The 27,749-nt window shown below is 32.3% G+C and overlaps 2 protein-coding genes, 1 long non-coding RNA gene and 5 other non-coding genes across 8 annotated transcripts; 7 read left to right on the top strand and 1 right to left on the bottom strand.

The window, feature by feature from the left end:
- The first annotated feature begins 515 nt into the window (after nucleotides 1-515).
- On the top strand, nucleotides 516-15,587 carry LOC137829545 (uncharacterized). The gene is made up of 3 exons (XR_011084027.1): nucleotides 516-681; nucleotides 14,703-14,815; nucleotides 14,941-15,587. It is a non-coding gene; the product is annotated as an uncharacterized lncRNA (long non-coding RNA).
- Nucleotides 2,594-2,665, top strand: TRNAP-UGG (transfer RNA proline (anticodon UGG)). The gene has a single exon. It is a non-coding gene; the product is annotated as a tRNA-Pro (tRNA).
- On the top strand, nucleotides 4,229-4,300 carry TRNAP-AGG (transfer RNA proline (anticodon AGG)). The gene has a single exon. It is a non-coding gene; the product is annotated as a tRNA-Pro (tRNA).
- On the top strand, nucleotides 5,589-5,660 carry TRNAP-UGG (transfer RNA proline (anticodon UGG)). The gene has a single exon. It is a non-coding gene; the product is annotated as a tRNA-Pro (tRNA).
- Nucleotides 8,406-8,477, top strand: TRNAP-UGG (transfer RNA proline (anticodon UGG)). Its single transcript has one exon. It is a non-coding gene; the product is annotated as a tRNA-Pro (tRNA).
- Nucleotides 9,341-9,412, top strand: TRNAP-AGG (transfer RNA proline (anticodon AGG)). Its single transcript has one exon. It is a non-coding gene; the product is annotated as a tRNA-Pro (tRNA).
- Nucleotides 15,588-16,637: 1,050 nt separating the features above from the next.
- Nucleotides 16,638-18,856, bottom strand: LOC137828691 (octanoyltransferase LIP2, mitochondrial-like). The gene is made up of 3 exons (XM_068635371.1): nucleotides 18,728-18,856; nucleotides 18,594-18,638; nucleotides 16,638-17,451 (listed from the first exon to the last, which is right to left on the bottom strand). Exon 3 carries the CDS (start codon nucleotides 17,440-17,442, stop codon nucleotides 16,759-16,761), a length of 684 nt encoding a protein of 227 aa, XP_068491472.1. The 5' UTR covers nucleotides 17,443-17,451; nucleotides 18,594-18,638; nucleotides 18,728-18,856; the 3' UTR covers nucleotides 16,638-16,758.
- Nucleotides 18,857-22,212: 3,356 nt separating this feature from the next.
- On the top strand, nucleotides 22,213-26,305 carry LOC137828883 (endo-1,4-beta-xylanase 5-like). Its single transcript, XM_068635628.1, has 7 exons — nucleotides 22,213-22,276; nucleotides 22,360-22,406; nucleotides 23,247-23,469; nucleotides 23,555-23,721; nucleotides 24,636-24,734; nucleotides 24,913-25,704; nucleotides 25,961-26,305. Exons 1-7 carry the CDS (start codon nucleotides 22,213-22,215, stop codon nucleotides 26,303-26,305), a joined length of 1,737 nt encoding a protein of 578 aa, XP_068491729.1.
- Nucleotides 26,306-27,749: the final 1,444 nt, after the last annotated feature.

Genomic DNA, 27,749 nt, shown 5'->3' with positions numbered 1-27,749 from the left:
GGGTGGCACAAGAAGGTATGGAGGTGCAGGAAGAAGCAGCCTTGCTTAAAGAGTGAAGACTGTGCACATAATAATAATCAAGAGATCAAATTACATATTTCTTTTAAAAAACCTTAGAATAAAATTGAATTTTTGAAAAATATTAAATCAAATTAATTATTGACCTTTCATGTTAGAAAAAAAGAAGTAATTATATAAATTTATCATAAGAAAGTATCTTAAAATAATCTGAAACCTAATCTGATACAACCCGTTATACTTGTCTAATAAATCTTTTAAAGAAATAAAAGAATAAAAATTTTATTAGAATAAAATATTAAGTAAAATAACAAAAATTAATTTTCAAACTGTTAAGAAAATATTCTATTCTATAAAGACTTAAAAAGAAAACTTAAAAAAAAAGTAATAAAAAAAATGAGTATGCTACAGTCTGATAAATTAAAGTAAAACAAATATAGATGTACAATATTTAAGTGAAATCTTAATATACGAAACTTTTACACAAACTTCTCAAAAATCCCTTTCATTAACTGTTCTAGGTCAGTTTCTCTTTCAGGAGAAGAAAAGTGAAAAGTGGGGCGCGATAGGTTCCAACTTCATTCTCTGGATGCCCTTTTTGTTTTTTGACGATTTGGAACTGACAAGATTGATCTGATAATCGCTATAGCCAACAAGCATCAGGTTTGATTTTTCAATTTTAGTTTTTTCGAGTTCCGGAAGTTGACAAACTTGACATGTTAGTTCCTTTAGTTAAATATTAATAAACATCAGAGGTTGCATGTGATTTCCTTGGAATGAATGAAATTGTAGATCGATAGTTTTATCTGAAATTTTTATGTGCAAGTAACAGCTTGCCTCTGAAAATTTAATACAATAATGTGTTGTAAGTCAAAGTTGATGATTAAAATATATCCGGAGATAATGGTACATAAACCTTTAATCCTCCACAGTGCATTGAACGCCGCACCATTGTCTTGTCTCCAAAAACAGGATATCTGTAGGGAGAAAAGTATATACACAAAACCAGAGTGATAAATTGTAAATTCACTTTGATAACTTCACTAGAAAAACAGGTTACCATGTTTTACAATGGCCTATCCAGGCAAGCAAATCTGGTAATTTGTATGGAATCTTACCATAGAACTGAAGAGAATGTGGCATGCATATACAATTTTAATATAAAACTGACATGGATTTGGCTTTGCCCTAAGCACCCAATCTGGGCATTTGGTGTAGTGGTATGATTCTTGCTTAGGGTGCAAGAGGCCCGAGTTCAATTTTCGGAATGCCCCCCTTTTATTTACATATTTTTCTTTGCCTGAATTGTCTTCCTGTGTTTTTGTCATTGAGTAAGCACAAAGAGAAGCACTGCATTCTCAGACAGGATAGAATACTTGGAGTTTCCTGTCTTCCAAAAGAACAGGAGAAGATGCAAATCACAATCTTAACTATCTGGCTGTATAAGCCTTAGGTTGAGATCCTAGACAACTTGTCACAAGGCAGTTAGCGGTTGCTTTAATTTCTTGAACTTTCCACATTTTAGCAAACATCAAATCAAGTAAAAATATTGGTTCATGAACTATTTTTTTTTTTCAGAATGAATATATGAATAAGGAAGGAGGTTGGTAATTGTTGTTATTGGTGCCTGCCACTCAAATGTATCAAATTCTTAAAACAAATTACGAACACATCTTATTAGAAAGTATCTTATTTTGTAATTTACATTACTACAGTAGGATGGAATATGTGATTACTTACATTATCAAATCTCATGATGTTTGATTTGATGTAAGGAGTCATAAAACGAAAAGAAAAAAACTAGTAGGATAGCAACACAGGTTACCTCAGTCAGCTTACTTCAGTCAGTAATAGAACATACAGATTGATGCATATACAAATCTTTAGTTCTCCGATTTAAAAGGTTTTATAAGCCAATCAACAACAATATCAATTTTAGTTGACATTTTGCAAAGAGATTGTGGAGCAAGAACAAAATTCTTTATCACTAATGGATTTCAAACCCATGCAACACTAGAAGTACAGTAATGCTTCAACTTGCAATAAAAAGGAGAATGCTACAAGTTTCCTGATGACTTGGTAAAAGTCAGATGTACAAGATCGAAGCAAAGTGAAATCAGAATCCACCCTAAATAATTTCACCAAACCAATTTATTGGTTTTTAATATAAATATAATAAACTGCAAACAAACGAGTTGGCATAGTAGGGATTTTGCCTTGCCATATGATCTCACTTAGGGCATGAGAGGTCCCAAATTCATTCTTGGAATGCCCATATGTTGTTGATTTTGAAGCTTACAATCTTGACTTGACTTGTTAATTGCTGTTCTTAAATACCAACTACCATCGATATTTATAAATTTTAACCTTTTGAAATATCTATATTTATAAGAAAACTCTTTTTGATACCTTGACTAGAACAAGAAGTTATCTTGACTAAATTGGCTATCTAGGTAAGGAATCTGGTCATTTTTTTATACCACCTTACTGTAGAACTGAAGACAGTGTGGCATGCACAAACAATTTTAACTGAACCTTAGACATAGATTGGACTCAGCCCTCTCCTTTCCAATGAGGGCATTTGGTCTAGTGGTATGATTCTCGCTTTGGGTGCGAGAGGTCCCGAGTTCGATTCTCGGAATGCCCCGATTTTTCACTTTTATGCAATGCATTCTCAGCCCCTACTTTTTCGTAATTTATTCACATGTGTATGTGTGTCATTGACTAGGCACAAAGACACACACTGAATGCTTGCAGTTGCATTTATTCAAAAGAGCAGAAGATGTGAATTAGTCTTAACAATCATCTGGCTGTATTAGGCTTCACAATTAAGCACTAAGACAGCTTTGCATGAGACACTTAGAAGTAGCTTTGATATCTGTATCTCTCTACTAGTTTGCAATCATCACTCACAACACTGGCATTGTGCTCTGTGATCTTAAGTCTCAAGTACACACCATTTGAACTCAGCATTCTACAATGAGTAATATTTCTAAATTAACTTTTTAATTGAATATGAAAGGAGGTTGTGAATCGTTCATGAGGCTTATCACCCAAAAATATCAATCTTACCAAAAGAAAATGTATAACCACAAGTATTTATTTGTGTCCTTTTACACTTGTAGCATTTACAAGTATCTTCATAATTTACAATGCTCAGATGTGATATGTAATAGAATACATATCAAATCACATGCTGTATGATTTTATATTTTATGTAATTGGTCAGAAAAGAAATGAAAAGGTTGTTTGAAACCAAAATAAATTATTTCAATCAATTGTGTTCAGTCTGTAATGTAACATACAAACATATACAAGTTGCAAATTTTCAGTTCTTTGATTTAAAATGTTTTATGAGACAATCAACAATTGTAACAATGGCAGTGGAGTTTTCATTAGAGATCCTGAAACGAACAAACTTATCCACAACTGATGGATTTCAGCACCCTTAATAAATAAAAATGGAACAATTGCCAGTAATATTTCAACTTGTTGTGAAAAAGAGAATGCTAACATTTTAGAGGTGTAATGTGGCCAAAGTCAAATGTACAGGTAAGAATCAAACTTTTAACTTCACAATCTCCCTTTAAAATAATTTCACCAAATTGATTATTTTTAATATAATTAGAAAACAATTTTTTTTGCATAATAATGCATTTGATATAATCATATGAATTTGATTCTTGCTTAGGTTGGGAAAGGTTTGAAGTTGTTAATTTGATTATAATGCCTTTTTAATGATTCGGATGCTGACTATCCTTACTTGTTAATTAGAATAGTTAAATTCCCTCAAGCTTTGAATGTTATTTCTAAATTTTAGTCTTTTGAAGCTGACAAGCTTGTCTTTTTAGTCTGTATAGTTAAATAATAGTTAGTGTCAGAGTTTGCATGTGTATGCATCGGATTAACAGTTTCTGCTATAAGTCTTTCAGTACCAAGTGACAACTTGCCTCTGAAAAAGCTGTAAAATAATATGTTGCAAGTCAAAAGTTGGTCTTAAAATATAAAACCAGAGGGTTACGTAAGTTATCTCCCCTTGATACCTAGACTAGAAAAACAAGTTATCTTCACTTAATTTTGCTTATCCAGGTAAGCAAATCTGGTCAATTGTATGCAATCTTACACTAGGACTGAAGAGGATGTGGCATACATAAACAATTTTAACAAAACCTAGAGATAGATTTAACTTTGTCCTCACCCTTACAATGGTGGGCATTTGGTCTAGTGGTATGATTCTCGCTTAGGGTGCGAGAGGTCCCGAGTTCAATTCTCGGAATGCCCCTATTTTTTCAGTTTTCATGTATTTATGTGACAGTATTGTCCTCAAGGTTGTTTTATCTCTGACTAGGCACAAAGACAGACACTGCATTCTCAGCCAGAATAGAATACTTGCAGTTGCCTTTCTCCAGTGAAATGAACAGAAGTCATGCCATTTATACATTCTACAACAAACTAATATTGCTATGTTATTTTAATTGAATAAGGAAGGAGGTTGTGAATTGTTGTCCGTGATGCCTTTCACCCAAAACTATCAAATTCGTAAAAGTAATTGAATACAATAATTTATTCAATTCCATTTCATGTGTAACATTAGAAAATATCTTATTTTATAGTTCACAACACTAAGATATGATGTGTGATTACCAACAGATAAAATCACTTGCTGTTGGATACTTTGATTCGATGTAAGCCAGTTAGGAAAGGAAAAGAAAAACTAATGACACCCAGAAGTTGCTTCATTCAGCTTGGTTTAGTCTGTAATCCAACATACAAATAGATATAAATAGCATGACTTTAATTCTTTGATATAAAATGTTTTATTATCCAATCAACAACTCTATGAATGTTGATGTAGTTTTTACATGTAATTATGAAGCAACAAACTTCTCTATCATTGATGGATTTCAGCTCCCTGGACTTGTGAAATAACTTTGAAAGTACAAGTAATGTTTCAATTTGTAATAGAATGCTACCATTTACTGATGTCATGAGGTAAAAGTCAGAAGCAAATTTATTAGATCAGAATCCACCCTAAAATAATTTCACCAAACCAATTTTTTAGTTTTTAATATAATTAGCAAACAAAAAGATTTTCACACTAGGTCTTTTGATTAGTTGCTATGATTATCTTAGGGTGTGAGAGGTCACATGTTCATTCTTGGAATGTCCTATATTTTAATGGTTTGGGATGCTAACAAGCTTAACTTAATTTGTTAATTGGTGTTATTAAATAGGAAGAAGCATCAGATGTTATTTTGAATATTAGCCCTTCAAAGCTATGTATGGAAGCTGACATTCTTAACTTTTTAATTCGTTTTAGTTAAATAACAACAAGCATCAGATGCTCCATGTGAATGCATTGGAATGAATAATAACATACATTATTAGTTTTAACCAGAAGGTGTCCAGTACCAAATCGCTACTTGCCCCTTAAAATGTAATATAATAATGTGTTGCAAGTCACAGTTTATCCTAAAATAAAAGACTAGAGGTGAATAAGTAAGCTCCTTGATATCTTGTCTGACAATCACCTATCAGGTAAGCAAATCTGGTCATTTCCCCTTCAATGTGGGCATTTGGTCTAGTGGTATGATTCTTGCTTTGGGTGCAAGAGGTCCCGAGTTCGATTCTCGGAATGCCCCTAATTTTTCATATTTTTCTGTGCCTGTCTTATTCTCATGTGTGTTTTTGTCATTGAGAAGGCATGAATACATGCACTGCATTGGGCATCACAGTTAAGCACCTCAAAAAATTGCAATGAGCCACTTAGAAGTTGTTTGATTTCTGTATCTCCCTAACATTTTGCTAGCATCAGTCACAACAGATTGTGGCATGTGTGCTTAGGTCTAAGTATGTCATCTGAACTCTGGCATCTACATTATATTGCATTAATTGTTGTCCATGACGCTTGACACCCATAATTATCAAAATGTTAAAGTGTAATGTATGAACAAGATTATTTATTCAAATTCCTTACACATGTGGCCTTAGCTAGGTTCTTTTATAATGCACAAGAATTAGATGTAATTTGTGATAACCTACTTCATACATATCAATCACATGCTGTTTGATTTTATGTAAAGAAGGAAAAGAAAAACTAATGTGATACCAACAGAAATTACTTCATTAAGATTTTAATAATATGTAAGGCAACACGCATAGATACATATTGCAAAACTGTCTTTCTATTAAATCATTGAGAAATGCCAGTAGCAATCTCTCTAACAGACTCTTTTGAATACACTAAAATTTATTGGATTTAACAATGTTTTGTTGCTTCCATCACTTAGTCTCACCTGAATTTACAATTTTCAATAAATTAAAACCACTAGTAGGGTGTGTTAAAGAGTGTTATAGAAAAATGAGCATTAGTAGCTCTCCTATAAAATATCTCATAAGCCAATAAAAAACTATGAATGTTGGTGAAGTTTTTACAAGAGATTATGAAGTAACACGCTTCTCTATCACTGATGCATTTCAGTTCCCTGAACTTCTGAAAAAACATTAAAAATAAAAGAGATTTTTCAATTTCAATTTCAGGTCACAAGTTCATTCTTCAAGTGCCTTATATTTTGATGATTTGAAAACTGACAAGCTGGAAGTTGACAAGCTTGACTTGTTAGTTTGTTTAGTGAATGCATTGAGATGGATGATGATGTGAAACCGATGGGTAACCCCCAAATTAGTGGATTAAATAGTTAGTTAGTTAAGGAAAGTTAATTACCAGACACTAATAAGGTAGGCTAGGTTGCATATAAATAAGAATTGACAGAGATAGTCATTTTGGTGAAAGAGGATTAGGACTAGGGAGAGCAAATCTCTCAAATATCCAGGGAATCCTTTATAGAGAGATACACTCGATCTAAATAAAGTGTTTTCTTCATTTATTATCCATTTCTTTAAAGATACATTAACACTTTTGGCTAGTTTTCAGTACCAGTTCACAGCTAGCCACTGAAAATGTAATATATCAATGTGTTGCAAATCATAGTTGGTCTTAAAATATAAAATCAGAGGATTAAATAACCACACTCTCTTTGATAACTTGACTAGAAAAAAAGTTACCTTGACTAACAACTGCCTATCTAAGTAAGCAAAATAAGTCATTTGTGTGCAATCTTAATATAGAAATGCAGACAAGTGGCACATATAAACAATTTTAAAACAAAACTAGAAATAAATTTGACTTACCATTCAATGTGGGCATTTGGTCTAGTGGTATGATTCTCGCTTTGGGTGCGAGAGGTCCCGCATTCGATTCTCGGAATGCCCCTAATTTTAAGTTGGGCCTGTTTTATTCCTGTTTTTTTTTTTCATTGACTAGGAGTAGATGTGAATCAGATTTTACAATTTGGCTGTGTTAGCCTTTACAGCTGTCCGAATGCCCCTAGTTTCCAATTTCCACATGTTTCTTGGGCCTTTATTATCTTGTGTTTTTTTTTTCATTGAGTTGGAGTAGATGTGAATCAGACTTTACAACCTGGCTGTATTAGCCTTCACAGCTGAGCACCAAGATAGCGCTTGCCATTGTATGTAGTCTTAAGTCTATATATGCTATTTGAACTCCATATTCTACGGTGAAGTAAAGATATTGCTTAATTAACAATGTTATTTCCATTGGTAGAATAATTAGAGAGCTAGTTAGTTAAGGTGAGTAAATTACGAGAAATTAATGAGGCAGGTTGCCTATAAATAAGAAGAGTTGAGAATTTGTCATTTTGGTGAAAGAGGATTAGAACTAGGGAGAGGCCTGGATCCCTTGAATATTCAGGGAATTCTTTGTAGACCTAAACTCTATCAATAAAGATATTCTGTTTTTCTTTCATTTCTGAACCATTTCCTATCAGCTTCAATAATAATTTTGGCTAGAAGTTTTTCAGTATCAAATGATAGCTACCAAATGAAACCGTAATATGATAGTATTTTGCAGGTCATAGTTTGTCTTAAAATATAAAATCAGAGGTCTAAATAAGAAAACTCTGATAGCAGGATTAAGAAAACAAGTTACCTTAACTGACAACAGAATTGAGAGAAAATGAGAAAAAGTAATTTGAAATTTTACTGAACTGTAGAAATGAATTGATTACACAGCTATTGAGCTCAGTTATTCATAGGAATAGCTTAGGCTACAAGCTAGACCTAGACCAACTAACTTCAGCTGTCAGAACAGAATTACAACTGGCTAAACCAACTAACTCCAGCTGTCATAACAGAATTTCAACTGGCTAAACTAACTAACATCATCTGTCATAGCAGAATAACAGCTGGATAACTAACTCTGAATTAGAAATCTACATATACAAGTAATTCTTGTGTGCAATAGAGAAGTGAGGACAATCTAACAAAAATCTAGACATAGATTTAACTTTGCCCTTTACCTTCAAAGTGGGCATTTGGTCTAGTGGTATGATTCTCGCTTTGGGTGCGAGAGGTCCCGAGTTCGATTCTCGGAATGCCCCTATTTTTTTTCATATTTATCTGTGTCTGTATTATTCTTTAATTCACAAAATGCTTTAATCCATTTATAAGTATAAGTTATACAAATTTATTTATTTATTATCAATTATACACACTTTTTATGTCTCATTCTATTGAAAAAGCAATTAGGTTAGGTTAGGTCAGGTTCTCCCTGTTCAGGAGAAGAAAAGTGAAAAGTAAGAAAGGAGTGTTGACTAAGATGGTTTGCGCTTAGGGAGCGAGAGGTTCCAAGATCGTTCTCCCAATGCCCTTTCTCGTTTTTTGACTATTTGGAAGCTGACAAGCTTGACTTAACTTGGTAATTGCTTTAGTCAAATACCAACCAATAAACACCAGGTTTGATTTCTAATTATACTCTTTTCAACTTCCAGAACTTGATGAACTTTACTTGTTAATTTGTCTAGTTAAATAATAAAGCATCAGAGATTGCATGTGATTGTGTTGGGATGAATCAACTCATTCTTTAACTGCTTGCCACCAAAACTGTAATACAATAATTTGTTGTAAGTTGTAGTTGAAAGTTAAAATAACCAGAGACAATGGTACAGGTCCGGTTATAAAGAAAAGCAGGTAAAGAATCTAAATTAGGAGAGGTGTTCACACACTTAATGCTCTCCATAAAATAGTGCCTTGAATTGAACACCATTATCTCCAAAAACAGGATATCTGTACAGATAAATTTTTTACATAAAACTAGAGTGGTAAATTAGTAAACTCACTTTGATGCCTTGATTAGAAAAACAGGTTGCCTTGACTTACAATTGGATATCCAGCTAAGCAAATATGGTATACAATTCTAAATTAAACTGACATAGATTTAACTTTGCTCTAATTCTCCCAATATGGGCATTTGGTCTAGTGGTATGATTCTCGCTTAGGGTGCGAGAGGTCCCGAGTTCAATTCTCGGAATGCCCCCTTTTTTATCTTTGGCCTGAATTGTCTTCATGTGCAAATCACGGTCTTAACAATCAGAATGCCCCTATATTTTTTTTCATAATCAACTATGCCTGTATTATTCTCATGTGTGTTTGTCATTCACTAGACAAAAGGCATGCACTACATTCTCAGCCACAAAAGAATTAGCAATTGCATTTCTTCCACCGAAAGAACACTGAATTAGTCTTAAACAACTACCTATATTATTAGTCTTTGAGAATTGAGCACCAAGACAGACTCCCAAGAAGCACTTAGAGTTTCTTTGATTTCTTATATCTACACTAGTTTGCAAGCTGAGCCACAACACTGAGATTGTGGTATGTGATATTAAGTCTCTAGTACATCATTTGAACTCTACATTCTACAATGAAGTAATATTGCTAAATCATCTATGTTATTTCATATTGAATAAGGAGGTTGTGAATTGTGGTCGTGTCCATGATGTCTAGCACCCAAAAATATTGATCTTAAAATAATGTACGTGAACAAGTTGCACAATTATTTATTTGTGTCCACTACGCATGTAGCATTAGCATGTATCTTATTTAATAAATATGAGAAGTACAAGTAATGTTTCAACTTGAGGTAAAAAAATATGAGAATGCTACAATTTTAGTGATGCCGTTTGGTAAAATAGAAAAAGTCAAATATATAAAATTGAAGCAAAGTTTTAATTTCAGAATACACCAATAATTCCACCAAATTGATTTATTAGTTTTTAATATAATAAGCAAACGAAAAAACTTGCTTATTAAGGCATTTGGTGTTGTCATATGGATGTGATTCTTGCTTTGGGTGTGATGCATAGAGTCTCCGTGTTCATTCTCAGAATGTCCTTTACTTTGTTGATTTGGAAACTCATCTTTAAACCAATTGCCATTTGTTGGGAAACTCGTCTTTAAACCAATTGCCACTGAAAATGTGATAGAATGGTTTGCTGTAAGTGATTATTGAATTTAAAACATAAAAAGAGGGGGTAAAGGAATAAACTCCTCTTGATATCTTGATAGAAAAACAAGTTATACTTTCACATACAATCCTGTCCAGGTAACCAAATCTGATCTTTTTATATGCAACCTTGTTATAATCAGGCTGTAGAAATGTGTCGCAAGAAAACATAGCACAGGGGCAATTCAGGAAATGAGTATGATTGAGAATAAATCTGTTAAGGAGAATGACCACATGTCAAGTGATCTTGTGGGTGTGGGCAGTCGAAAATGTTCGAGTGAGGAGACCAATTCACGAATGGGAGATTTTGTGATGCAGCAATTAGTTATATAGAATCTTAGTGGAAGAGAGAGAGAGGGGCTGTGATGTAAACCTTAGAAGGTTGAGAATTCTCAAAGATGACTCACAAAGTGTAATTTAATGAAATCTTCAAGAATGACTTTAAAAGAGGAGGTTAAAAGAGGAGGTGCTCTCTTTTATAAGGAGCATGCCACGGTTTTAGAAGAGGAAAATGCACCCAACAACTGTTTAGAAAGATTAGAAACCCTAATGTAAACATAAGACTATTTAAGCTAAAGTTAACTCAACTAATCCTATGTCTAACACTTTAGTTAACTTCTAATTAATCTTTGCACATGGGTGGTTCCTTGAAATTAAGGAAAAACTCATCATTACACTTCCAATAAGCATTGGTGGCTCTCATTAAGAGGTTAAAAGCCATGTGAAGTAGTTACAACATCATTACACTTTTTAAGGTGACATTTATTGGTTAGAAACTCTTCATGTGACTTCTATACTTATGAATTTTGTCCCATATGTGTCTCTTGGTGACTATTGGATTGTAGAATATTCATATATAATCAAGGAATATTCTATGATTCAAGAGCTTTACAAAATTGAGAGGTTCTTTACTTTTTATTCTAATTCTTCTTTTGAATTTTTCTTGGAATCTTCCTTTTTATTTATATTTGTGCTTTTCTTTGCCTTGCTTGTATTATTTGTGTAGTTCTTATTTTCCTTCTTCATTAAATTCCTCTCCAATCTATTTATATCAAGTTGTTGCATTTTTTTTCTTCTTCCTTGTTGTCTTTGTAGTTGCTATAGCTGAATAGCAACATTCTTCTTTTACGGTATGAACCCTTCAATGCCATAATACAAAGAGAGGTTTATCCATCTTATTCAGTGCCATTATTTCCATTCTTATTTGACGTGACAACTTTACAAATGCATAGACAATTTTATCGGAAAACGAGACATATATTTGACTTAGCCCACTCCCATTCGATGTGCACATTTGGTTTAGTGATTTGATTCTCGCTTTTCAAATTCTCGGAAGTTCCTTCATTCAGTTTGGTTCAGTCTGTAATGCAACATGCACATACTGCAAAACTTCATTTCTATAAAATGTTTTATAAGCCAGAGAACAACTCTATCATTGTTGGCAAACTTTTAACTACAAGTAATGTTTCAACTAGTGGTGAAAAAGAAAATGCTGCCAATTTACTGATGACATGTGGTAAAACGTCAGATATACAAAGTTAGACACAAAGTTTTAACTTCAGAATTCATGCACTTCATTCTCCGCACTTGTTTTTCATATTTATCTGTTTTTATATTATTCTCATGTGTGTTTGTCATTGACTAGGCACAAAACCTTGTTTTGTTTTCTCAGCCAAAAGATAAAAACTTGTTGTTTTGTTTCTTCCACCAAAAGGACGGGAGATGTGAATCAGTCCTAACTATCTGGCTACATTAGCCTTCACATTTAAGCACATAAATTGCTTGTCATGCCATAAGACACTACCAATTGATCTGTTTCCAATCAAATAAAAAGAGTATGAATGTAGACTGTCTAATGCAGTGTCTTGGATACCATCTATGCATGAAAACTCCAAGTTGTCTCCCAATGAATTCAATTACAAATTTAGTAAAACAGAGTTCAAAAATCATTTGCAGGTAGTTTGAGTTAATAAGAACCCTTAATTAAAAAGGGGTTATTTGCTGTTGAAGATAGAAAATTACAAAGACTAGACTAAAGAAAATTGAAAAGCAGATCGATTCTCGAGTTTATTCATCATTAAATCCTTCATCAATTGACATATATATTATTAATCCAATTTTCAAACAAAAGGCAATTAACCAAACAAGTATCAATCAATTCGCGAATTAATCAACCAAGCGTCAATCAATTCATTAAGTTCCTTACCCATGTCCAAGCATATATGTGTGAGAATTTTAGTCTTTTACCTTTTGAATTAAGCAAACAAGAGATTGTTTAGAATAAAATAAACTAAACAAGAATTCCAATCATAGAGCAAAATTGAATTATTGACAAGCGGTCAAAAACAATTCCTAAGCAGAATTATAATTCAAAAAGATTAGACCGTCTAGCATAGTCTATCACAAATTGAAGAACAAGACTAAATTGCACAAAATCTCAAAATATAATGTGAAATCACAAGAGAATCAACCCAAATTGATTTAGCCTCCCTGCGGAAGCAAAACCAAAAAAATTACAAAAAAAATATAGAAAACTAAGGAAAATTGTGCAACTAGGTTAGAAAGTCTTCTAGTGTGGAGTTTGTAGTGTAAGAGTAAGATTATGTCCATCCTCCTTATGGCTTGTATCCATTTATAGTTTTCTTTTCCTTGCATATTTTTGATTCAGATTTTGTTTTCAATTTTTTATTTTTTATTTTTTATTTTGAGATCTTGTTTTTCTAAGATTTTGTAGATTTTATTCTCCAATTCTTTTTCTCACATTTTGTTTCTTATTTTCTAGATTCTATGCATTTGTTTCCAATTCTTTTTCTCAGATTTTGTTTGCACTCATCTTTCAAATATTTTGTTTCCAAATCTGTTTCAAATAAACAGATTAAACTTTGACTAATCAGGTCATAACAACAAAATTTGTTTGTGTTGGTCCATAGCAAAAGAATCTATAGTCGGCGGCCCATGGACCTTGAACAACTAGATGGTATACTGCACACATCAAGTGTTCAAAGTATTTTATTCTTTTATCAAGCTCAGAATCCTAACTTTCTAAAACCATTGAAATAACTCGAAACAATAACCTACAATTCAAGATATCATCAAACAGGACAACTAGGTTAAAAATATGAATTTAATTAATAATCTTAGGTAAGGTCCAATTAAACCCAATTGGGTAAATTCCAATTGATACATTGTATTTATTCTCAATTACTGGACAAGAAACCTAAGACTAAATGATCTTAGTGTAAGTAAAAATGTGTTCATTACAATGCTATCTTTAAGTAGTATTGTTAAATGAACTATGTTACTAACTGAATTGGGAAGAAAGTTGTGGATTGTTGTCCTAGATGCCTGGCACCCAAAATTATCAATCTTGAAAACAAAGTATGAACACAATTTTTTATTCAAATCTATTACATATACAACATTAGCAATTGTCTTAACTTATAGTTTACAGCACTCGGATGTAATTTGTAACAACGTTCATATCAAATCACATGTTCTCTGGTTTAATTTAAGCTAAACAGAAAAGGGAAAAGAAAACTAGTATCACACCAATAAAAGTCACATCTATCAGATATTTGTCTGTAATATAATGTACAAATAAATTTATAGGGTGAAACTTGATCATCAATTTGGGATGTTGAATTCACAAGCCAATCAACAATAATGCTAGTGGAGTTTTTACAGGAGATCATAAAGCAACAAACGTCTCCATCATTGATGGATTCCAGTCCCCTCTTGCACATATGAAACAAGCATTGAAAGTACAAACGTTCTGAAAGCTAAATCATTTAAAAGAGATTATAGAACCACGTTATCAGTTGCAGACAAGATAAAACATATTACTTCGTGGCTATCCTTAGATGGTGAAAGAAGAGATGATAATAAAGTTGCAGATACAGTTATATTGCTGTTACAGTATTATGATCAATGGGGGGACACGTGTTGTACTTAACCATTTCAATTAGAAGTTAGTTAGAAGCTTTGCATTGCAATAGCACAACTTTATATGGGAGGTTAGTACAGTATTGAGAGGAAAACAAGAAATTCTTGTAATTCTCTTGTATCTTCATTCATTCAATAATAGTCTCAGGATCCATTCTTTCTTATTTGGATTTCCTGCAAGTTCTGCAGTTCTTCGAATTCCATCTATTCCTAGTGCTGCTATATCAATTGCATGGTGTGATTTAACTTGTAATTTAATTTTCACTTGATCATTTGGGAGATGTTTAAGAAAACTTTTGCCTTAATCAGCCTTATACTGAACTTACATCATCTGAACATCGAATACATCTAGAGAAGATACTTACATCTGATCTGTCAGGTCTTGCTTGGACAAAGCCCCAAGTTTGTTAATCTTATTATCAAAAATTAGAGTGGGAATACCATTTAAAGAAGGTTTGCTCAACAAGTTATGAAGGTCATTTCTAGAGGCTGGTAAATCGTCATAATCAGCTGTGTCAACAACATAACTGCAAGTTCCACCATAAAATAAATTATATCAATGACACATTAAGATCTTGACAGAATAGATATCTAACATGAAATTATACTGTATGTAGGGAAAAAAGAATGTGAAGTTGAAAGTTAGTGTTGCCTTGGACAGAAACAACAAAGGTTCACGTAGATACACTTTTGGCAATCATAGTTTCACTGAAGTTCAGTTCCTGTAATTTTCAAATTGTAAATTGTAATCACATTATACCCTAATAATAATTCTAACTTTTCACATTGATGCAAAGATTATTTTTCCTGCCACATCTTTGTTGTGTAGTGGGGTAGAACATGGAATGGAAGGAGCTTATCATGTGATCCTTAATCAAATCCCACACTTCTGACATTTCCACAATCTTTCCATCATATGCCAATACATATCATGTGACTAATCGCACACGATATATATACTGGGTTTCCTCCTTTTGCTATATTATACAGCTAAACTTAGCTGGGCAAGATTACTTCCCAGGAGCATGAAGTTTCGTCCTCCCAAGGGAAGCATCTTTTACCGTCTCTCCACATGCTACAGAAACGCCATTGCGAATTTATAATAATACTCCTAATTGTAACCGGTTAGTTTACGTGCAATTGCATTTTTGTTTAGAACTCAATAACGAACCAATTATACTTGTAGACACATCGTGTCTATGGAAGATATTTATGTTGTGTGTGGAACATTAATTAGTTTCAATACAGTATTGTCTACTCACTGTAACTTTCCTTCATCCCAGTACCTTGTGTCACTTCATTGGGAAACACACAAAACGTAACTTCTCTATAAGTAGCAGAATTTGATCTGTTAAAGCATGTAAACCTTTTTTACTGTATTTGATAAAGTTTTGAGGTCTCGTGCTGAAATTTTTATAGAGCATTTTATTTCGTCTGGAATAAAGTTTTGCTTTCAATGATGGAGGTTTTTAAATCAAAGTGTCTCTTGTTTAGAATCAAATTTGCAAGTGAGACTGTAGGTTCAATATTCTTTCTGCTGAGAAAAACTTATGGTTCATGTCCGCAAGAATAAAATAGAATATGCTCTAGCAACCTTAATATAGTATTTTACTTAAATAATATCCATTGGCTAGTTTAATCAAATTGGTTCCTCGATGGTCATGCGACATAAGTATTTTCTGATTGGGAAAGAAATTTAATTTTGCAGCCATAACCCACAGCCCAACAGATTCATCATAGCAACAATCCCCAACATATGGTATAGTCTCAATCTCTAACCTCATTTCCCACATCTGATCTTAAGAAAGAAAAAAATATACTTAGCACACAGTCACTAAGTTAAAATCAAAATTCGAAGTTCCAACTCATGTTAGCATCACAACACTATCTACCAGATACTCAGTATTCAACAAGTGTAGTACTCATATAAGACAAATCACACTTCCAAGTTCCAACTCATGCTAGCATCACAACACACTACATACCAAACACTCAGTATTTAAGAAGTGTAGTACTCATTAGACGTCAGTTTAAATGGTTTCAAAATCTAGTGTTGCTAAGATGCATTTTTTCATCCCCATTGTACTCAAATTCAACTATTATTATCTACTTTTTAAGTCACAAACAGAATTTGTAGAGTAGAGTATTTGTAATTTTGTCATTCAACAGAACATATTATATAAATCTTGGAATCAATGTATTGAATTAGGTCTATCATTATCAACCATCAGTCATTCACAAAAAAATTCAGAATGCGGAGGATTTGACCAATTTATGTGTATCATACAAACAAGGGCATACGAATCTATGCATATATGTAGAATAAGGAAGAATTGTATTAACTTAAAGATTTGAAAAAGAATGAAAGAATAAACAAATATCTACAATTTTCTGCTAGCTCAAATAACTGAATCCCACTCAATTTCTTTATCAAATTAAACTGAAGCATCCTCTTTCCAAATCAGGTTACTATAACCAAAGATTCTGGCAAAACATGAAATCAATTGTTCCTGTACTATTTCTCCCTCGGGAAGGACAACATTTGTCTCCCTTCTCAAAGAAGTTACTTCTTTATCTGCAATTCCACAAGGAACAATGTGCCTAAAGTAGCTTAAATCAGGATCAATGTTAAATGCCATCCCATGAGAAGTGATTCCACTCGATATCCTAACGCCAATAGCACCTATCTTCCTTTCTCCAACCCATACCCCAGTCTCACCACTTTGTCCAGGACAAGCTTTCACGTCATACATTGCAGCCAGTTCAATCATGGTTGACTCAATTTTCTCCACAAAACTCCTAGCACCAAGCCCAATATCACGAAGTGATATGATAGGATATAAAATGGCTTGGTGGGGACCATGAAAGGTAATGTCTCCTCCCCTTTGTGTGTAGTGAAGTTCAGCTCCAATTTTTTCCAACTCTGACTGGGGGATTAACAAATTGTGAACAGTTTGCCTTTTGCCAACAGTGTATGTAGGCGGGTGTTGCAAAGACAGAAGAGTATCACATCTCCTATGAAGCTTTCTATCCAAGGCCAGTTTTTCCTGCAGTTTCAATGCATCAATATAGTTGACAACTCCTAGTTTCCAGACCTCAAGGCTTCGCAAACCCCTCATTCCCTATTCCTGTGCCAAGAAAGAGAGGAAGACAGTGAAAAGCAAGAAAGAGAATAAGCATTATCACAAACAGGGAACAGGTAACATTAACTACATTGAAATTTTAGCCTGAAGTCATCAAAGGTGCAAAGAAATGCCTATATTGGTACCCAAAAGTTGATTCTCATTCATTCAGCAAGCACCAATCACAGGAGAAAGAAAAGTGAAGGAGAATAATTAATAAATAAAATAAAAAATACCAAAATGGTTGAGGAACTAGAACGACCAATATTGCTGTGATATCTCAAATATCGTAGTTTGATTTCTCCAACGGTTCACCCAAATTAAAATTACTGGCAAAGGTTACAGATATTTTTCAAAAGATTCAAATTTGAGGTAGTTCTGTCTCAAACTGCCATGATCTTATATTTATCGCTCGCAATCAACTAACGTCAAAATCCTTTGGGCAAGGGAGGTTCTTGTTGGGCCAACAAGAACTGTATGATTGGTATCTTCCTCTCAAATCTTATGTAAAAGGTGGTCGATTAAAAAAATTCAACGTAAAATATGGTTTTTCGTACATTTACTGTCAAATTTTTTTCATTCAACGTAAAAAATTAAATTTTTTTATTCATGCCCTTCTTTATTTCTGATATTTTATTAGATTCGAGGACTTTGTTATTTGTTGTAGGGAACTTGGTGTAATAAGATAGCACAATAGTTAGACCTATCACATTTTAAACATCATATATTTTGGTATTTGATAATTTCGTGTGAACATATACAAGCAGTCTTCACTTTTCTCTACCAAATCCATTTAACTATACCCTTATAACGCTTCATTTTCAAAGTTTTATTATAATTTTGAAATGCAATTCCCACACCATGAATCAATTATACTCCCTACCCATATCCACAGTTTCCGTAGCTACGGTACAGACTAGGTCTCCTCGAACTTGGGTTAATTTGAACAGCACTTCAATCATACCATTTTGGACAGGAAAAGAGGAGAATTGCAATTTGCATCTTATATGTGAAACAAAAGACGAGAAATTAAGGAAATCACAAGCGTCATTCCTCGAGAGAGAGAGAAATGCATCTATCAATTTGTACCCATCAACATGGTACATTAAACCCACCCAGAGAAACAAGTTAACCTCTCAAAAACTAACCTTGAAAGCACCAGCGACGAGACCAGAAGCGTGAACCAACAATACCTAAAAAACAAACGAATTTCAGCTTATAATCCGAATATAAGCAGATATTGAAAGGACAAACAAACACACAGAGCAAGAAAAATGGTTACCTGCCAAAATAAAACAGAGTGGCCGAAGATGACAACGAAGGGTGTGAGAGCAAAGGCTTTGACAGCAATACCAAAGTCCTTCAAAAATTGGTCGATTGAGCTTCATTGCAATATCTTGTTTTCAGACACTACTTTATATCTTCTTATTCAATTTTTATTTTAAGACTACATTTTTCGTTCAAATTTTAAATAATTTATTTTCATACTTTTATAAATTATTTCTAGCATAAAAGAATTCACAATATAATATTTTTTATTATTTAAAAACCTTGAGGGTTAATGTAAAACAATTTTTTATCTGTTCACGATATCTTATCCTTTCTAACTTTCTAGTGTAACATCTTCTAAATAATAGATTTTGTATTTAAGGTTTTTATTAAAGATCTATCATTAAAAATGCATTTTGGTCTTGATAATAAAATATTATATATATCTTATTAATTAAAATAATTTATGTGTGTCTCCCTCCTATCCTTCTAATAACTTTTTTGTCACATTAAATGGAATTTATGTTTATCTTTGTGCTATGTTTTGTTTGATAATTTAAGGGGTCAAGAGAACTTACAAGGAACTAAGTTAATTTGGTAAGAATATATGTAAGAAAAATTTTCATTACTATCACTTTTCACTATTCCTTGCCTTTTTAATAGACATTATTGTAAAATTATTTATCATAAACTTCTATATTATTAATTTTTTCATAACAACTTATCCAAATTAAACATAAAGATATACATATTTCAGTTTATAGGTGCTATTAGATATAAATTTAATCTCATATATTTTTTAAATTTACTCTATCAGTGGTAATCGTATTTTTTATTTTTGTTTTTTATTTTATCTATAAATTTAGTAGTATGAATAAATGTATAACATTTATATAATTAGTAAAACATATGTTTTTTGAATTAACAAAACTAACTTCCAATTCTTATATGGGTCAATCTTCCGTTCAACTTTTTGCAAGTCATGGGAGATGGATTAAAACAAATTAGTTCAACTTACATAATCATTTCGTACACCTCCATATAAAAAGTGAAAGGTCATTTATGCACCTATTTAAATTTTTTTAAAATCCTAATTCTCTCACTCATAATCCCACACCCTCCATTAACCATTCTATCTCGAAACCAGTGCACCTCCTTACCTCTTTTTTTCTCCAGCGACAACACCTTTGTTTTTCTAGCAGGAGTGAGTTTGAGAGAACATTTGAGCGCATTCAATGGCTATGGTTGAAGAGAGCATTTGCACAAGAGTAGTTAAGTTAAATTATTGTTTATTTGAATCCCATTTTTTGACCTTCTCTAATCTTTATTTCCTATGTTGTTGAAGAAGATACCGATTTGCTCTGGTATGCATTTTCTTTAAACAAATTGGATTGGTCCATTCAATATACAAAATTGATCCGGTATTGTATACCGGATAACACAATTCGGTATGTAAATTTACAATACATACGAAGTTGGTCAATCTGACATAGAATACGGAATCCAATTTTATATACCAAATAGACCCAACCGATATGTGTTTCAAAAAATGAGGTGTACCAACATCTCCGATATATAAAAAAAAACAAAAATAAAAAAGTGAACGAAAATCATTAACTCACCTTTACTTTCAACAACCACCAAGAATCACTCATAAACTTCACTAAATCGGAACCTTCAAATAACAACTCCTCTGTTTAAACAAACTCTCTAATATATACTATCATTATATTTTGCATTTCAAAATTTTATGGGGATGTTTCATTGAGGTGGTGGAAGAATATGTTAGAGATCCCACATTAACTAGAGATTAGAGCCTTTCATTGTATATAAGTGGTGCAAACCTTAATCTTATGAGCCGGTTTTATGGGGTTGAGTTAGGCTTAAAGTCCATTTTTGTAACATGGTATAGAGTGGGTGCAAACCTCACCCTATTATACAACTTTCAATACTATTATTTTAATATTTTTTATATCATTTAATTTCAAACTTATCTTTTATCATATATATTTATTTTTAAACTTATCACATCAAGAGTTATATATAATTTTAGGAGTTGTCAAAATATCATTTTTCTTTGTGAATCATTTACAATTTTTTACACTATAAGTATAAGTAAAACGAACTTAAATGAATAATAAATTTAAAATAATTACTACTAAAGTTTGTAATTACTAAAAAATTAAACAAAGTTTTGGATAAAAATAGTTCTATAAAAGTCTAAAACTTAAAAAATTTACACTAGTTTGTTATCGACCCTATAACAAAATATTTTGCTCATGCCAATCCAATGCTTCTGAGTTTAACACTTTTTGAAAAACTGTAACATGTGAATTCAGTTCATAAGTAATTAATAATTTAATTTATCATATATATATATATTTATATATGATTCCAATATCTATCAATATTATTTTATATAATTAATGTCATCATCTTCCATCATGTAACCTCTTACAATCCAAAACAAACATGATTAAATCAATTAACGACAATACAAAAATAATTATGCCATTTAAATACCCGAGCACAAGAGCTTAGATTTCAGTTATGTTTCTTTCACCTTACTTAATGGAGTTCACTTCCTGAAAAAAATAAAAAAAAAATCTGACAAAAGTAATTGTTCTTTTTTGAGAACATTTCTTTCAAATCTTCCTACAAGGGCATCGTGTTGTATATATACCAAATACTCTGATCAATTGGCGTTGTCAAACTGTGCATTATTCACGAAATGACTATGACATTTCATCGTGGCTTCATTTTTATCATCATCACGTGACTGTTTTATAATTTTTCCATTTATTCTGGTTGGAAATTTTATTTTTTATCGGTAAATAAATGCACATAAGTGCATAAATGCACTTAAGTGCAAGCATAAATGCACTTAAGTGCAAGTAGTGATGTTTTATTATTCTGTTTTAATTATTGATTTAATATTTTTAGATAACTGCTCATAAATAAAATTAGTTAAAGAGTTTGTTACTGTAAGTATTATAAATGTAATTGTCAGCAAAGATAATAACATATCATCCTCTCTGAATTATTCTGAAAAACTAAGGATTCTTGGAGAGTAAAACTCTCTTCATTATTGTTAATTCTAAGTTTTATGATATATCCATGGGAAACAAAAGGATAACCAAAAACGGAAGGAAAGGAAAAGAAAAGCGCAAGAACATGAAGAAAACAAGAAAGAACAAGAAGAGAAATGAAATCAGGGTTCAGAGAAACAGAGCGTGTCAAAGATACCTTAATGAGGAAAACTGCGGATTCGCGAAAGCAGGAGAAAAAACGTGAAAACAGAGAATGGAAAGCTGGTGCACTTTCAGTATAAGGTATCCAACATATTAATATAGAAAAACCCAAAATGGGCTGAGAGAAAGAAACAAATAAACGGCCCAAGAGGCCCAATGGGGTGAAACTCAAAAATTACTGTGTCAATATATACCCCCTACACTAAAATGAAATATGTTGTGTGGGGCTTATTTGATGAGTGATAAGATGAAGGTTTGTGCAGAAGGCTGCAACTCGTTGTTCATCACCATTTTCCTTTTACTAATCTCAGGTTTCTCTCTCCTTCAATGGCTGCTGAGTATTCACTTCAACCATTTCTATATATCTAATACGTCTTCTTTAACATATGTGCAGGCTACGGCGTCCATTCTTTGTCTTACCATTATTCTGCTACTACAGATGTAATGCCATTTCCTCACCAATACTTACAAATCTCAAAACTCCACTAACTTGCAAAATGTTCTTCACGTTACTACGTCATAATTTTATTTTACAATGATCGCAATCTACACAAAACATCATTGTCCATCTTTAAGAGTAGTTTATGATCAAGGAAATAAAATAATCTATTTATATATTATCTATTTCATCAAAGGGTAAAAACACCAATTTTCAAGATTCAACAATTTTGTTAATGCTTAATGAATCAAAATTTATCTTACAAAACACGTTTCAAAAATTTGCTATGAAATAAATATTTTTTTAAAATATAATTATCTTTAAGATATACTCTTGAGGTCTGTATAAAAGAATAACTAGGGACTATTTTCCCCCTAAATATAGTTTAGGAAACTTTTAAATGCATTAATATTATTAATTTTTTTATAATTACTTTATTTTGAAATATTAATAATGCATTCACTTTATTGTAATATATAGCAATACAAGTTATTCTTAATATGGTTGAAAGCTTATTTATTAAATTATATGCACTGTCATTAAATATAAGGATCACTCCAACTATTTATGAGTATTTGTTTTGAAAGTTTTAGAATAATATTAATTAAAATGAAATAATTAAACCAATTTTATAATTAATTGTATAAGGGGTGTGAGATCTGTACATTTTATTTATATTATAAAAAAATCCATAATTAATTATTTCTTATATTATATATAGTATTATACTGTGGTTGAATTGGATATTTATTTATGAAAATAATAATAATAATTAAATTTATTGGTTTTTTTTTATGAAATGAATAAGAATTGATTTATTTTACTGGTTTGAAAATAAGCAGTGCATAGCAGAAGCTGAGAGAGCAGAATATGGAGGAGGCATTATAGTAAACCCAGGATTTGATGAAAACATAGAGGGTTGGAGAGTGTCTGGAAAAGGGTCCATCAAAGAAGGAATATCCAATGAAGGAAACAGATTCATTGTTGCTCACAACAGAGAACAACCGTTGGATAGTTTCTCTCAGAAGCTCCAACTCAGGAAAGGAGTGCTATACACCTTTTCTGGTAAGATTCATTTGAGCTTTGAGGAATGTTTTGACATGGTTTCTGAAACATCTGAATCACCATTTTCTCCCTTCTCCATGTTCAGGTTGGTTTCAGGTGAGTGAAGGAAGTGACACGGTGTCAGTGATGTTCAGAGCAAAAGGAAATGAACTGATACGAGGTGGCGAAGTGATGGCAAAGCATGGATGCTGGACCCTTCTAAAAGGCGGCATAACTGCAAACTTTTCAAGCACTGTGGAGATTCTTTTTGAGGTCAAACACATCTTCCACAAATTCTTAACAAACAAAAACATATTAAAAAACATATTATGCTTATGCTTTCATCTTGTCTTATTTTGCTTATTTCCTCAAAATTCAACTCAACTACAAAGTTATAGGGCATATGTGCTATTGCGGCTTCATTTGCATGTTGACAAACTTCTATATTTTATAGAGCCAACTAATAATTTTTATTTTATTGTTTAAATATATGTATATTTTGTTGTTAAAAGAAATTGGTAAGTGGTTGTTAAAAAAAATTATAGGTGTTAAATGATGATTTTTTTTAAAGATATTTTAATAAATTTATAAAACCATTACACTCATCGTTTTGTCCTTCCTTCTTTATAATTATAAAAGTTTATTTTTTTTTATTATTACACTATCTCAAAACACGTTATCAAGTAATAATTATTTAGATCTTAAAAAATTATTCTTTTGTTTTGAAGAAAAGGTATAATTCATCCATATTATACTACCTTACCAATAATTTTATTAATATTCTATTCAATAGTTTAAATATATTTTTATTAAATAATTTAATTTAATGTTACTATAATTCGGCATACGTAAGAGAAAAACTGGATGAAACAACTTTTCCTTTTAAAAAGTAAATTTCTATGAAAAAATACATTTTAAAAGCCAACTTACAACTTCATTTTAGTAAAAAATATTTTACTCAAACTGATTAACAAATATAATAATAAAAGCTATTATATAAAATTAAAATGGATTGTATAATAACTGTGTGGAAAATGTGGATTGTCAAATGCTAATCCAACATGAAAGTAAGACAACAATTATATTTTTATATTGTTTTAAAATTTTATTATTTTAGTGACTAAAATAATGATGTCTTACATTCTTATAAGTATGTTTTCTTAACGAAAGTTGATTAAACTATACAGAGCAAGAATTCAAGTGTGGAAATATGGGCTGACAATATTTCCTTACAACCATTCACTAAAAAGCAGTGGAGATCACTACAAGATGCCAGCATTGAGAAGGTAAAAATAATGCAAAACCTAACCCTAATTTACATGATAGACCATCTTTCTTTAAGTTCACCAACTGTTAGTAAACTCAAGCATGTGATCATTAAGAGGAATGAATGAAATAGAAGACCAACTTGCATTGAAAAAAATCACTGTAAATTATAAACGAGTCTTGATCTATAACATGCAGGTACGTATGAAGAAGGTTAGATTCCAGGTAACCGATGAAAATGGAACAGCATTGAATGGAGCTAAAGTCATCACAAAAGGAGCAAAGTTGAACTTTCCATTTGGATGTGGAATGAACCATTTTATCCTCACAAGCAAAGATTACCAGAACTGGTTTGCTTCAAGGTTCAAAATCACAACTTTCACCAACGAGATGAAGTGGTATAGTACGGAGAGAATCCAAGGGCAGGAAGACTACAGTATCGCAGATGCCATGCTGACATTTGCCAAAGAGAAAGGCATTTCTGTGAGAGGCCATAACATTTTGTGGGACGATGAGAAATATCTGCCTCAATGGATCAAGACCCTTTCACCAGAGGATTTAAAGAAAGCAGCAGCAAAAAGAACCAGGTCTGTGGTTTCAAGATACAAAGGACAAGTGATTGCATGGGATGTGATGAATGAGAATCTCCACTTCCACTTCTTTGAGGACAACCTCGGCCAAAATGCCTCTGCAAAAGCATATGCAGCAACTTTCGCGCTTGATCCAGGGACACAGATGTTCCTGAATGAGTTTAACACCATTGAATATAGTGGGGATAAGATAGGCAGCCCTGTCAAATATATACAGAAAGTTAAGGAGATTCGGTCATTTCCAGGAGTTGCTGGAATGTCACTAGCAATAGGGTTGCAAGGCCATTTTGCTGTTGGCCAGCCAAACCTTGCTTACATGAGATCATCTCTTGATCTTCTTGCTACAACTGGACTTCCAATATGGCTCACAGAAGTCAATGTGGATCCACAACCAAGTCAGGTATTTCATCAACATTAAGTTGCAACTTATAACAGAAACTTCAGCTTATTACATAGCCACCCAATAAGTCATGTTATGAATTTTTTTATGGATTAAAATGAATTTTAAAAAATTGTTTTATATGTATCAAAGTAAAGTTTAATTAGAAGGCTTTAATAGTGTAAAAGTTTTATTTTATGTTGTCACTAAATCATAATATACCTTCAAGGTGACTGACTGCATTACCTTAATCTCCTCTTTCTCATTTCGTGAGCAGGCAGAGTACTTGGAACAGGTACTAAGAGAGGCGTATTCTCATCCTGCTGTTGCAGGGATTATCATGTTTGCTGGCCCAGCACAAGCTGGTTTCATGCAAAGTTCTCTGGCGGATGAGAATTTCAGAAATACTCCGTCTGGGGATGTTGTGGACAAGCTCATCAAGGACTGGGGAACTGGGCCTAATGTTGCCACAGCAGATGGCAGAGGAATAGTAGATATCTCACTGCACCATGGAGATTATGATGTAACTGTTATACATCCTCTATTCCACTCCCCTAGAAAGTTGAATCTAAGTGTAAATAGAGATTTTTCACTTGAAACCATTGATGTGAAAATGCATTAATAAAGCAAGATTGTAATAAAATGTTCGACAGCATCGTGATTGATTATTATGGTTTTCTAAAATCCTACAACAGTCAATGCTCTTCCTCACTCCAACATAAAACATGTACACAGTAATTTTTATAAATACCAGTTAGTTAGTTAATCGCATAAATACTTACATATGATTATTTATTGGTTGAAGGAGTAAGTCATTGCTTATAAAAGCTATGATTCATCAATATGATACGCATATACAATTATTGTAAAAAATAACATGATAGGATAGTGCAAGATATGCATTTAAGAAATGTATAAAAGTCATAAAGAATATATAACTGCAACTCTGTAAAACCAAACAAAAAACTCATTTGTTAGACATTGCCAAACTAAAAAAATTTATAAATCATTATTCATGAAGGGAACAATTTCCATCTTAGTTTACGAGGACAGTCTTCTATATTTCTATATTGCACATTCATGAAGTATCTAAAAATAATATTAGACACTTTCAACAAATAAGAGTATTAATGTTTCACGGGTCTGGATACTTTGTCCATGAGTATAGGTGAAGAATGTAAAGTGTATCTATCAGTAAAACAAATTGAATAAAGTAGTTTACAAAATTTAACGTCTCACTTGAGACATCTGTTTTCTGATTGGACTGAGTTCCTTTTCTAGTTTAATGGGCTAAGCCATATGAAAAAGAAGAAGAATGAAGGTTCATGAATAAGAACATGAATCATGACTATTGCTTTCAGCATCTCTATGCTTTCTCCCTGTATTTCCATAGACCATGAGAAATGTTAAAAATTTCTTCCATGCGGTTTAATTGTGAAGTCTTCGGATTGAGTGATATTGAAAAGTTTCTAGATTAAAAACAATTTAGAAGTTAAAAAGTTAAATATCATGCTCTGGATTACACACAATCTAAAATTATATTTTTACAGCGTTGTTCTGAATTATATAATCTAAAATTTATTTCCAGATTTTACACTCCAATATTAATTTTTTCACTTATAAATTGGTTAATCCGGATTTTTTTACTGTTCAATCCAGAAGTGCATTCCGAACGTCTAATTCAGAATTTAAATTTTCACCTCCGGATCTGGAAGTTTGGAATTGATGTCTGTTTGTTGCTGTTGATTAATGGTTTTGCTTGCAGATAAGCTTATTTCCAATGCTGCTTACATTCCTGGAAAGGGTAGTCTTGCTGCTGATGAGTCGACAGGAAAATTGGTAAGCGTTTGGCCAGCATCAATGTAGAGAACATTGAATCCAATAGGCGTGTTCTTAGGGAGCTGCTTTTCACTGCTCCTTGGTGCTCTTAAATATCTCAGTGAAGTCATTCTCTTTGAGGAAACAATGTCCAACCAATCCTTGATTTCCAAACAATGTCTACAAAACCTTGCTTTCCAACCAATCCTTTTCCAAAAACAATGTCCAAAACAGCAGCTGAACATCAG

The sequence above is a fragment of the Phaseolus vulgaris genome, chromosome 7 (assembly GCF_000499845.2).
Source record: "Phaseolus vulgaris cultivar G19833 chromosome 7, P. vulgaris v2.0, whole genome shotgun sequence".
NCBI lineage: Eukaryota > Viridiplantae > Streptophyta > Magnoliopsida > Fabales > Fabaceae > Phaseolus > Phaseolus vulgaris.
The sequence above is the reverse complement of the archived record's forward strand: the minus strand, read 5'-3'. Positions and strand labels throughout refer to the sequence as shown.